General features: G+C 40.9%; 1 protein-coding gene across 1 annotated transcript; it reads left to right on the top strand.

Annotated features, from left to right (window-relative positions):
• The first annotated feature begins 11,011 nt into the window (after positions 1-11,011).
• On the top strand, positions 11,012-11,700 carry KRTAP7-1 (keratin associated protein 7-1). Its single transcript, XM_086414871.1, has one exon. It carries the CDS (start codon positions 11,057-11,059, stop codon positions 11,318-11,320), a length of 264 nt encoding a protein of 87 aa, XP_086270997.1. The 5' UTR covers positions 11,012-11,056; the 3' UTR covers positions 11,321-11,700.
• Positions 11,701-12,010: the final 310 nt, after the last annotated feature.

Raw genomic sequence — 12,010 nt, 5'->3', positions numbered from 1 at the left:
ATGTGTGTGTGTGTGTATATATATATATATATAGCTTTCTCTCTTTCTACTTCTCTTTTTGAAATTTCTCAAGGTCTGTTTCCAACTCCTTTTCTGTTTTCCTTTAAATATCATTCAATAGTATGGCTTAAAATTTTGCCTCAAGGAGAATGAAGACTCATACAGTTTTTATACCACCTTATTACTTACATTATAGTGTGAAAATTTGGCAATACCATTAAACATTCTCCATAAATATAATTTGCAGTGGCTGTATAGTACTTACTAGAACCATTATAAAAAGTCCCTGCCAGAATTTAGTTCCAGGAAAAGTGTCCATAAATGGATTTGGGGAGAGGCAGCATAATATAGTGAAAATTACTTTGGAAAGGGTATTGTAACAAAATGACAGATGGAACATAGGCATCCACCTCCTGCTCCTTCACCACATCCCTAGAAATAATATGGAAAAGATAACTTCTTTTTTTTTTTAAATTATAACAATACTGGAAAAATAAAAAAAAGATTGATATCAGAGGAGAACAGGAATAAAGTATCTCGCAGAGATGGAAAGAATCTGCCTTTGGTGCAGGAAACCCAAATTCGATCCCTGGGTCAGGAAGATCCCCTGGAGAAGGGAATGGCAACCCACTCCAGTATTCTCATCTGGAGAGATCCCTGGACAGAGGAGCCTGGTGGGCTATGTTCCCTGGGGTCACAGAGAGTTGGACACGACTGAGCCACTAACACTTTCACTACAGTTTAAAGATGGGAAGCAGAGATGACCGGTCACATGCAGAACCATTGAAACAGGTGGGAACAATTGTGATAACCTGATGCAATGGTGAGGAGGATAGTTATCTAGGAGCAAGTGGGTGAGCAGGTATCTACCCTTTCTTCCTTGTGCCAAGCAGGGTGCAGAAGAGGAATTCACCTCAAATTTGAAGCAGTGAGTAGAGAGCAAAAAGATAATGTCTCTTGATGGCTGGTGACAGTGGTGATGGAGGAAATATGAGAGGTTTTCAGATATATTTGGAGAATTTTGTATCTGTGATGGGTTGCATCCATACTTCTGTGAACGCGTGTGTGCATGTGCATTGGTATGTGAGGTGTACTAGTTTTCTCTTGATGTGTAACAATATCATCACAAACTTGGAGGTTCCAAATAGCATATATATATTATCCCAGTTTCTGTGGGTTGGGATTCTGGGCACTGCTTCACTGAGATCTGTGTTTCAATGTCTCATCTGAGAGCTTCAGCCAGAGTGCCTGCTGGGGCTGCAGCCTCATCTCAAGGCTCAAATGGAGAAGGATCCACTTCTGAGTTCACACCATTGTTGGTGGAATTCAATTCCTTGTGGCTTATTGGACTGAGGTTTCCCTGGTGGCTCAGATGGTCAAGCGTCTGCCTGCAATGTGGGAGACCTGGGTTCTCTCCCTGTGTTGGGAAGGTCCCCTGGGGAAGGAAATGGCAACCCACTCCAGTACCCTTGCCTGGGAAATCCCATGGACAGAGGGGCTTGGTGGGCTACAGTCCATGGCGTCGCAGTTTCACTTTTCACTTTCACTTTATTGGACTGAGGGTCTCCGTTTCTTTGGTTGGCTGCTGGCTGGAGTTTCCTGCTATGTGGGTGTCTGCAATGTGGCACTTGTATTTATCAAATCCAGCAAGGGAGAGAGCCTCTCACCAAGACGGATGTTAAAATGCCATGTAATATAATTAGAGAACTGACATCCTGTTACTGTCGTTGATCAGTCGCTCAGTTGTGACTAACTCTTAGAGAATGCATGGATTGCAGCACACCAGACTTCCACATCCTTCAGCATCTCCCAGAATTTGCTCCAATTTATGTCCATTGAGTAAATGATGCCATCCAACTGTCTCATCCTCCGTCTCCCCCTTCTCCTCTTGCCCTCAGTCTTTCCCAGCGTCAGGGTCTTTTCCAATGAGTTGGCTCTTTGCATCAGGTGGCCAAAGTATTGAAGCTTCAGCTTCAGCATCAGTCCTTCCAATGAATATTCACGGTTGATTTCCTTTAGGACTGACTGGTTCATCTCCTTGCAGTCCAAGGGACTCTCAAGAGTCTTAACCAGCAACACAGTTTGAAAGCAGCAGTTCTTTGGCACTCAGGGTTCTTTATGGTCCAACTCTCACATCCATACATGACTACTGGGAAAACTATAGCTTCAACTATACATAGCTTTGTTGGCAAAATGATGTCTCTGCTTTTTAATACACTACGTAGATTTGTCATAGCTTTCTTCCAATTCATTATAAGCATGTCACAGGTCCCACACGCTGATGAGAAGTATTTCTCAAGGGTGTGAATACCAGGAGACATGGATCATGGGGGAGAGCTTAGGTCTGTTCATTATAGCAGGTAACATACAGAAAAGAAATCAGTTTTATTTATTTATTTATTTTTTCTGATAAATTGGTTTGTTTCAAGTCTCTAATAGATAAGGACTCAAAACTTCTTGATCTATGCTCCAAGCAAAACTGATAGTGTAACATTGGATATTTCACTTTCTTCCTTGGATCTCACTTTCTTTGTGTGTAAAATGAAGAGAGAGTTGGACCAATGTTTCCTCCAACTCTAACACTGAGGATTTATGTGTATATATATATGTATATATACACACACACACATACATACATACAGGTGGATACACATATATATCACACAGCACATAAACATATTGCATATATCTAACAACAAAAGTCCATCTAGTCAAGGCTATGGTTTTTCCTGTGGTCATGTATGGATGTGAGAGTTAGACTGTGAAGAAGGCTGAGCGCTGAAGAATTGATGCTTTTGAACTGTGGTGTTGGAGAAGACTCTTGAGAGTCCCTTGGACTGCAAGGAGATCCAACCAGTCCATTCTGAAGGAGATCAGCTCTGGGATTTCTTTGGAAGGAATGATGCTAAAGCTGAAACTCCAGTACTTTGGCCACCTCATGCGAAGAGTTGACTCACTGGAAAAGACTCTGATGCTGGGAGGGATTGGGGGCAGGAGGAGAAGGGGACGACAGAGGATGAGATGGCTGGGTGGCATCACTGACTCGATGGACATGAGATTGAGTGAACTCCGGGAGTTGGTGTTGGACAGGGAGGCCTGGCGTGCTGTGATTCATGGGGTCGCAAAGAGTTAGACACGACTGAGTGACTGATCTGATCTGATCTGAACATACATATCACCAAAGCAGAAACTAATGCTTGATCGTTCTACCCTTCAAGCTATATTTTGTCATCATTTTCTCTCCTTCCTTGATCATCATCTGTAAGTAAGTAAGTAAAGTTGCTCAGTCGTGTCCAATTCTTTGCCACCCCATGGACAGTAGCCTACCAGGCTTCTCCGTCCATGGGATTTCCTAGGCAAGAGTACTGGAGTGGATTGCCATTTCCTTCTCCAGCATCTGTAAAAGATAGTCAATGTTTATTCATTAAAAAAAAAAAAAAAATCACTGCTATAGTTCTTAATCACTTGTGGTGCAGATTCTCCCCATTCTTTTACTGAAATTTTTTCCTCAAATGTCATCAGCAAACTCTTTTTGCCAAATTCAGTGACGTGATCCCAATCTCCATCCTCCTTGACTCTGTCTGGAATTAAGTAATATCAGCTTTTCTGACTTTAAAAGTCCCCACCTGCTATGGCATCTGTTAGCTTAGTTATCTTGACTTCCCCACAACACTCCACCCCTCTGACTTCTGTTGGTCCTCATCCCCCTAAAAACCCCTGTGTCCCCAGTATTCTGTTCTCACTCTTGTTCTATCCAGTGGATTTATTTACCAACATTGCTTGAAATATTACTTTAAGAAAGATGAAAGCTCGATCTTTGCATTACCTTCTTTCCTTTCAACAGAAGAACATTTTTCCCCCAAATATTTATAATATCTTAGAGTGACCTCTCAAAATTAAGCTCCTTCTCTTGATGTGCCTATGCCATTACTAGACACACCTTTTACCTAGGTAAGTGTTTGTTTCCTTTCTTTCTTTCATAGATGACATTTTATTCATTGCTAAATAAATCCCATACATTACTCCCCACCATGATGCCACTCAAATCTGCCTTCTTATTCCCAATTTTATTGCCACAAGCATCACTCAGAGGCTCAGTTTTTTTTTTTTTTTTTATTGACAATTCTAATAGAATACTAATAGCTTTATATCCTTCACAGTTCTCTTCCACAATCCATTATTCACACTAAGCCAGTTCTAATCACACTATTTCCTCAATTAAATCCTTTAGTAGCAGCACTTTATCTCTTCCCACACCTGCCCTGAATGTAAGGCCATCCCTTCCCCAACTCTGGTATGGCTATGCTAGAAACTGTGCCTTAATTCCCTCCATAGGTTCATTCCTCCATCTAAATGGATCAGCTCACTAATCCCTAAACAAACACGTGCATTTCTGTGATGTCTTTGCTGATGCTGTTTCTTCATCCTGAATATCTTTTGATCTCCCCTTGTTCAAATCATACTCATCTTTCATTGCACCCTCCTACCACTCTCTCATTCATGCATTCATCTATTCATGAATTAAGATTAAGAGACATTTATTGAGTTTCAATTGTGTATCAGTTAGGCACAAGCAAGACAGACAAGACGCCTTCCACCAGGGGAGACAGACAATAAGAAGGGTGACCACAGTGGCTGGATCATTTGAAAGGAGGAAAAGAAGTATGAAATGAGGTTGGAAACCAGGCCATGTCAGAAATTTGAGCTTTTACTTGTCTCTTAGACAATAGGAATAGCAATAGGAATAGGAAGCCACTTAGCAATAGGAAGTCACTGATGGGTTTCTAAGTAAAGTAAAGCACAGTTTATTTTGAAAAAAATCACATTAGCTGATGTGGAAGGACAGTAAAAGTGGGAAAAGGGAAACCAGAGAGGATGTTATGGCAGTGGTGCTCAGTAAGAATGGTAGTGGTTTGACTAGATGACAGCAGTCAGAATGGAAAGATGGGTGTGGGTTTGATAGGTATTTGGAGGCAGCACTGATTGGATCTGATGGATAAAGGAATTACATGAAATACAGGATAAAGGAATTACATGAAAAAAGGAGTTAAGTTTTTGTTCTGAGCAATTAGAGAGCAATATTATTTACTAAGGTTCAAAAGACTAGAGGAGGAATAGGTATGTGGGAGAAAATTAGGAGCTCAATTTTTAACACTTAAAAAAATCATTCATATGCAAATAAATGTTCATGGCAGCATTAATCATAATAGCCCAATACTGGAAAAAACTTAAGTGTCCAATCTTTTCTTATTGGTCAGTTGCTCAGTTGAGTTGGACTCTTTGTGACCCCATGGATTGCAGCACACCAGGCTTCCTTGTCCTTCACTGTCTCCCAGAGTTTACTCAAATTCATGTCCATTGAGTCGATGATGCCATTCAACCATCTCATCTTTTGTCACCCTCTTCTCCTCCTGCCTTCACTCTTTCTCAGTGTCATGATCCTTTCCAATGAGATGGCTCTTCACATCATGTGACTGAAATACTGGAGCTTCAGCTTCAGCATCAGTACTTCCAATGAATATTTAGGGTCTATTTCCTTTACGATTGACTGGTCTGAACTTGCCGTCCAAGGGACTCTCAAGAGTCTTCTCTAACACCACAGTTCAAAAGCATCAATTCTTTGGTGTTCAGCTTTCTTTAGAGTTCAAGTTTCACATTCATACATGACTACTAGAAAAACCATAGCTTTGACTAGACAGACCTTTGTTGGCAAAGTAATGTCTCTGCTTTTTAATATGCTGTCTATCAGAGATGTATTAAAAGCTATGACTAAAAAAGACATATTAAAGCTATGACCAACTTTACTTTTCTTCCAAGGAGCAAGTGCTTTTCAATTTCATTGCTATAGTCACCATCTGCAGTGATTTTGGAACCTAAGAAAATAAAGTCTGTCACTGTTTCCATTGTTTCCCCATCTATTTGCCATGAAGTGATGGGACCAGATGCCATGATCTTAGTTTTTTGAATGTTGACTTTTAAGCCAGCTTTTTCACTCTCCTCTTTCACCTTCATCCAGAGGCTCTTTAGTTCCTCCTCACTTTCTGCCCTTAGGGTAGTGTCATCTACATATCTAAGGTTATTGATATTTCTCTTGGCAATCTTGATTCCAGCTTGTGGTTCATCCAGTCTGGCATTTCGCATGATGTACTCTGCATATAAGTTAAATAAGCAGGGTGACAATATACAGCCTTGACATACTCCTTCCCAATTTTGAAGTAGTCTGTTGTTCCATGTCCAGTTCTAACTCTTGCTTCTTGACTTGCATGCAGGTTTCTCAGGAGGCAGGTAGGGCGGTTTGGTATTCCCATCTCTTGAAGAATTTTCCACAGTTTGTTTTGTGCCACACAGTCAAAGGCTATGGCATAGTCAATGAAGCAGAAGTGGATGTTTTTCTGGAATTCTCTTGCTTTTTCTATGATCCAATGGATGTCAGAAATTTGATCTCTGGTTCCCCTGAGGTTGCCATTAGCCCCACTACAGAGCTGCCTGGTGGGTGATCCACAAATTGGAGAACAATGATATCAGAGAAGTTCTCACACTGTTGTGAAAGTTCTAGACCTCCCAACAGACTTCTCAACCTGGGGATCTGGCAAAGGGACTGAGAATCCCCAGGGAATCTGACTTTGAATGTCAGCGGGATTTGATTACTGAACTTCCACAGGACTGGGGAAACAGAGACTCTTGGAGGGCACAAACAAAACCTTGGGTGCACCAGGACCCAGGATAAAGGAGCAGTGACCCCACAAGAGACTGAGCCAGACTTGTGTGTGTGTGTGTGGGAGTCTCCCATGGAGATGTGAGTTGACAGTGGCCTACTCTGTGTTCAGGGGTACTGACAGCAGCAGTCCTGGGAGGCATGTTGTGCTGACCTAAGTCCTTTTAGAGGAGCCTTACCCCTGCTATACTTTGGCCTCAGGCCAAACTACAGGAGGGAACACAGCCTCACCCATCAGCAGAAAATTGGATTAAAGATTTACTGAGCACAGCCTTGCCCACCAGAGCAAGACTCAGTTTTTCTCAAAGTCAGTCCCTCCCATCAGGAAGCTTGCACAAACCTCTTATCCTCCTCCAACAGAGGGCAGACAGAATAAAAACCACAATCACAGAAAACTAATCAAAATGTTCACGTGGATTAGAGCTTTGTCTAACTCAATGAAACTACGAGTCATGCCTTGTAGGGCCACCCAAGACCAACGTGTCATGGCAGAGAGTTCTGACAAAAAAGATGGTCCACTGGAGAAGGGAATGGAAACCACTTCAGCATTCTTGCCTTGAGAACCCCATGAATAGCATGAAACGTCCATCTACTGAGGAATTAAGAAGACTATGGTATATCCATTCAATGAAATGCTACTTGACAATCACAAAGAATTAAATACTGATTCATGCTACAATATAGATGAACCTTGAAGACATTATGCTGAGAGAAAAAGGCCAGACCCAAAAGCCTGTAAATAGTAGGCTTAAATTTATTTGAAATGTCCAGAATAGGTAAATCATAGAGACAGAAGTTAGATTAGTGGTTGTGAATGGAGGTAACTTTTAATTATTATGAGGTTTCTTTTTGAGGTGCTGAAGTTGTTCTGAATTAAATAGTGGTTTTGGTTGACAACTCTGTGAATATGAAAATCACCGAGTTATATACTTTAAAAGGGTGAAACTTGTCATATGTGTATTGTCTCCTGCCAATGCAGAAGACACAAGAGATGCGTGTTTGATCCCTGGGTTGGGAAGATCCCCTGGAAAAGAAAATGGCAACCTACCCCTATATTCTTGCCTGAAAAATCCCATGGACAGAGGAGCCTGGTGGGCTACAGTCCAAAGGGTTCCAACGAGTTACACACAACTGAGCACAAGTGCTTAGAAAAGTGCATAGTAAGTCTTCTTACTATGTTATCCATTTCCAGTATTTCAGCAGAACCTAGCACTGAGAGAACCACGCATAAATATTTGATATTACTAACATTTAAAATAAAAATATTGAATAACAATCAAATACATGGCTGAGAATTTTCTCTGGGAAAGTCTAAAAGGAGACAGGAAGGTAAAAGAAACATGCCAAAGAGGTGTTTTTTTTTTTTTTTTCAATTGGGGGTAACTAATTCAGAGGCCCACCCAGGTGGATATTACCACCTGGTAAAAGATGCCTGCACACATCGCTATTACTTCCATTTCCAGTCAGGTGTATCCTAAGAATCAGAGCACGGGTGAACGGAAAAGACAAACTAAGGTTTTTTCCTTAATTATCTCTGTCACCCAGAGAGAAAGGAAATAGGCCACCTGTGACTGACACTGAACATACTCGTCAGAGAGAGCTCAGCTTGGGGCAATTTCACACAGCCAAGCAAAAACAGATTCTTTGAGATCTCATGAAAGACCGGGTCCAGAATTTTTCAGTATGACTTATTTATGAGACTCACTTTACATACTCATTAGAAATATAGATTTTAAGGATCTTATGCTGGTAGTGGGAAAGGAGAGCTATGAAAATCTGAATCTCAAACAAGTTCTTTAGGGTGTTCTGCCTGTTTACATTTGAGATCCCAACTCCAGATATTTCAGACTAACTGAAATATCATTGCCACTTAGTGGCAGTAGATCCAAATTACAGGTTCAAATGTCACTGCGTAGTTTTGTTGTTCAGTTGCTAAGTTGTGCCTGACTCTTTGAGACCCCACAGATTGCAGCAGGCCAGGCTTCCATGTCCTTCATGGTCTCCCAGAGTTTGCTCAAACTCATGTCCATTGAATTGGTGATGCCATCCAACCATCTCATCCTCTGTTATCCCCTCCTCCTCCTGCCCTCAATCTTTCCCACCAACAGTGTCTTTTCCATTGAGTCAGCTCTTTGCATCAGGTGGCTGAAGTATTGGAGCTTCAGCTTCAGCTTCAGTCCTTCCAATGAATATTCAGGGTTGATTTCCTTTAGGATTGACTTGTTTGTTCTCCTTGCAGTCCAAGGGACTCTCGAGAGTCTTCTCCAGCAGCACAGTTCAAAAGCATCAATTCTTGGGCTTTCAATCTGCTTTATGGTCCAGCTCTCACATCCGTACATGTCATTACATGGTAGAATCAGCAGTTAAAAATTTCAAGCAACCACAAAATTGTCAAAATTTAATGAGAGCAGTCACCTTTGTCATCTCCAACCCACAGACATATTTTCCAGTTTTCTGGGATTAGCTTATGTAGAATTTATACCATCTGGACTCTTGTGGATATAACCTCTATTTTTATTTATTCCTTTTGTTAAAAATTAAATTTGAAAATAGACCTTATCTTTTTGATTCTAACTATAAATTCTCATAACATGTAGTCAGTTTTTAGAATTAAAAAAAGATGTCCAAAATTAAGTAATATGATCTGTAAGAAATTCTTCTGTCAGGAAACCTGAGAGAAGACGAATTTTAATAGAGAAAATGTCTGGAATGATTAGTTTTGCTCTTTGGGCTCTATAGTTGTCCATTAAGGGGAGAATATGCAAAAGGAGTTGGTATCCAGAATATTTTCTTTATCTATTTTCAGAGAATCTAGATCTTATAAAAACCAATTCTTTTCTGAACATTTGAATTAGAATAGACTTAGCTTTGCTGATCTCAAATTCTTTCTGGTTTACTTTTGTCATGAGAAGTGGCCATACTTCTGCAAAGTGGGAGCAGAAGTAAGTGCTTCATCTTAAAATACAACTAGTATTACATAATAGATCATGGTATCAAAGCCTGTTTTACTAGGAGTGAACAAGAACCAAGCATGGTATAACACGACTTTAAATTGGGCACCATTCCACTCAGCTCCAGTGTGGCAACTTCACAACAAGACAGCTTGGCAATGTTCAACATGATTTACAACCAAAGATTGTGTGTTCCCCATGAAAAGAAAATGGTAACAGGGATAATGCTCATAAATGAAATACATGAAAATTACAACCACTTTATCCATAGCTCTCCTATTATTTAGTGTTCTTTCAGCTTCTGTAAAAAGTCTTGTTCTGATGGATTTCTGTAGCAATGTTTAAAAATTGTAAAAATTTGAGATGAAATTCACATAACATAAAGCAAGCCATTTTAATTGGGGGATAATTTTTTTTCCCAAGTTGTGTTGGTTTCTGCTGTACATAAATCAGCCATAAGTATACATACATCCCCTCCCTGTTGAACCTCCCTTCCCCTCATCCCTCCCCTTCTAAAGTGTTCGCGTTAGTCACTCAGTGGTGTCTGACCCTTTGTGACCCCTTGGACTGTAGCCTGCCAGGCTCCTCTGTCCGTGGAATTCTCCAGGCAAGAATGCTGGAGTGGGTTGCTATTTCTTTCTCCAGAGGTTCTTCCCTACCCAGGGATTGAACCTGGGTCTCCTGCATTGCAGGCCGATTCTGTAGTGTCTGAGCCACCAGGGAAGCCCATGTTGAGCTCCCCTTGTTATACAGCAACTTCCCTTCAGCTATCTATTTTACATATGGTAATGTACATGTTTCAATGCTACAAGATGTAAACACAAGATAAGCCATTTTTAAAGTGAATAATTCACTGGTGATGCAATCACCACCTCTAGTTACAAATAATTTTCCTATTCCAGAAGAAACGCCATACCCATTAATATACCAATGTCTTTGAATGATATATGGAGATAATTTCAAGCTATAAAAGTGTTTACATTGTTGCCAAAGCTTTTTTCAGTTTAGTTATGTCAGCTGGGAGGAGTTTATAATCAGAGAATTTAAACAGCCTCACAGGATGCAATCAGAACAGTTGTTAAACCATGGGACACTGATGAAAAGAATTCATTTGCATGTCAAGGAAGGCTCTGACTTTGAAGATACAACACATTCCTTTGCAAATAGAAAAGCCAACAAAAATGTGGGCAAAGAGTCTGTGGGTTGCTTTATATGCATTTTATTAGCAATAATAGAATTATCTATGCAAATTTATGGCAAGATGTCTAGGCAAGCATGTCATGCCCACCAGCTTGAGGTATAAAAGGTCCCGTGCAGGATGAGAACTTCATTCCTTCTTGGGTAACTTGCTCCTCACATTCTATCCAAATCCTTCCCAACTCCTGCCACGATGACTCGTTTCTTCTGCTGCGGAAGCTACTTCCCAGGCTATCCTTCCTATGGAACCAATTTCCACAGGACCTTCAGAGCCACCCCCCTGAACTGCGTTGTGCCCCTTGGCTCTCCCCTGAATTATGGTTATGGATGCAATGGCTACAGCTCCCTGGGCTACTGTTTTGGTGGTAGCAACTTTAGCAACCTGGGCTGTGGCTATGGGGGCAGCTGTTATAGGCCATGGGGCTCCGGCTCTGGCTTTGGCTACAGCACCTACTGACGGACCATGACTCCAGATGACTATGGGACTCGCCCTCAATTCTCTGTGTGCAGAACAGCCTGAAAAACAATGTCTTCCTGCCTCCAGCAACACTTGAGAGAGACACATCTTCCATGTTTTTGCAGTCTTCTTGCTGAGATCCTGATCTTTGACATTGCTGAACAAGTCACCCAGGCATCAGATGCTGAGCTGATACTCATCTACAGTCAGAGCAAGATTTTGTATTTCTCTAACATACTTGAATTTTACTAATGAAGCAGACAGTCTGTCTCCTATGGTAGCTCTGCCCATGTATCATGAAATTCTGCATCAATATCAATGCATTACTGTTAAATGTGTGAGTAGGAAGGGGTTTTGCTGTTCATCACAATAAATCCAATTCATTCAGCACAAACATTTTTGTTCTGGTTGTTTATTTTATTGTGCCTTTTGTTTGTTCATTTTGCTCTCATCAACCAGTTTCAACCTGTGAGGGTGGACTTCAATCACATATAGGGTGATGCCTAACAATTTTGTCCCTTTATGCTGAGATTCTCAATTTTTAAAAAAATTCTTTAGAAAGTCCTGAATTTAACCAGAATACAGATGACCCTTAAACAGTGTGGGAGGTTAATTCATGTATAATTTATGTTCAGCCCTTTGTGTCTGCGATTTCTCTGCATCCATGGATTCAAACAACTGTGGACTGTG

This window comes from Bos grunniens, chromosome 1, assembly GCF_055505025.1.
Source record: "Bos grunniens cultivar Pamir isolate PY7600 chromosome 1, Bosgru_T2T1.0, whole genome shotgun sequence".
Lineage (NCBI taxonomy): Eukaryota > Metazoa > Chordata > Mammalia > Artiodactyla > Bovidae > Bos > Bos grunniens.
This window is presented reverse-complemented; position numbering and strand designations above follow the sequence as displayed.

Excerpts from the sequence above, each read along its gene's own strand:
- KRTAP7-1 (XM_086414871.1), top strand. The coding sequence starts at position 11,057 with ATGACTCGTTTCTTCTGCTGCGGAAGCTACTTCCCAGGCTATCCTTCC.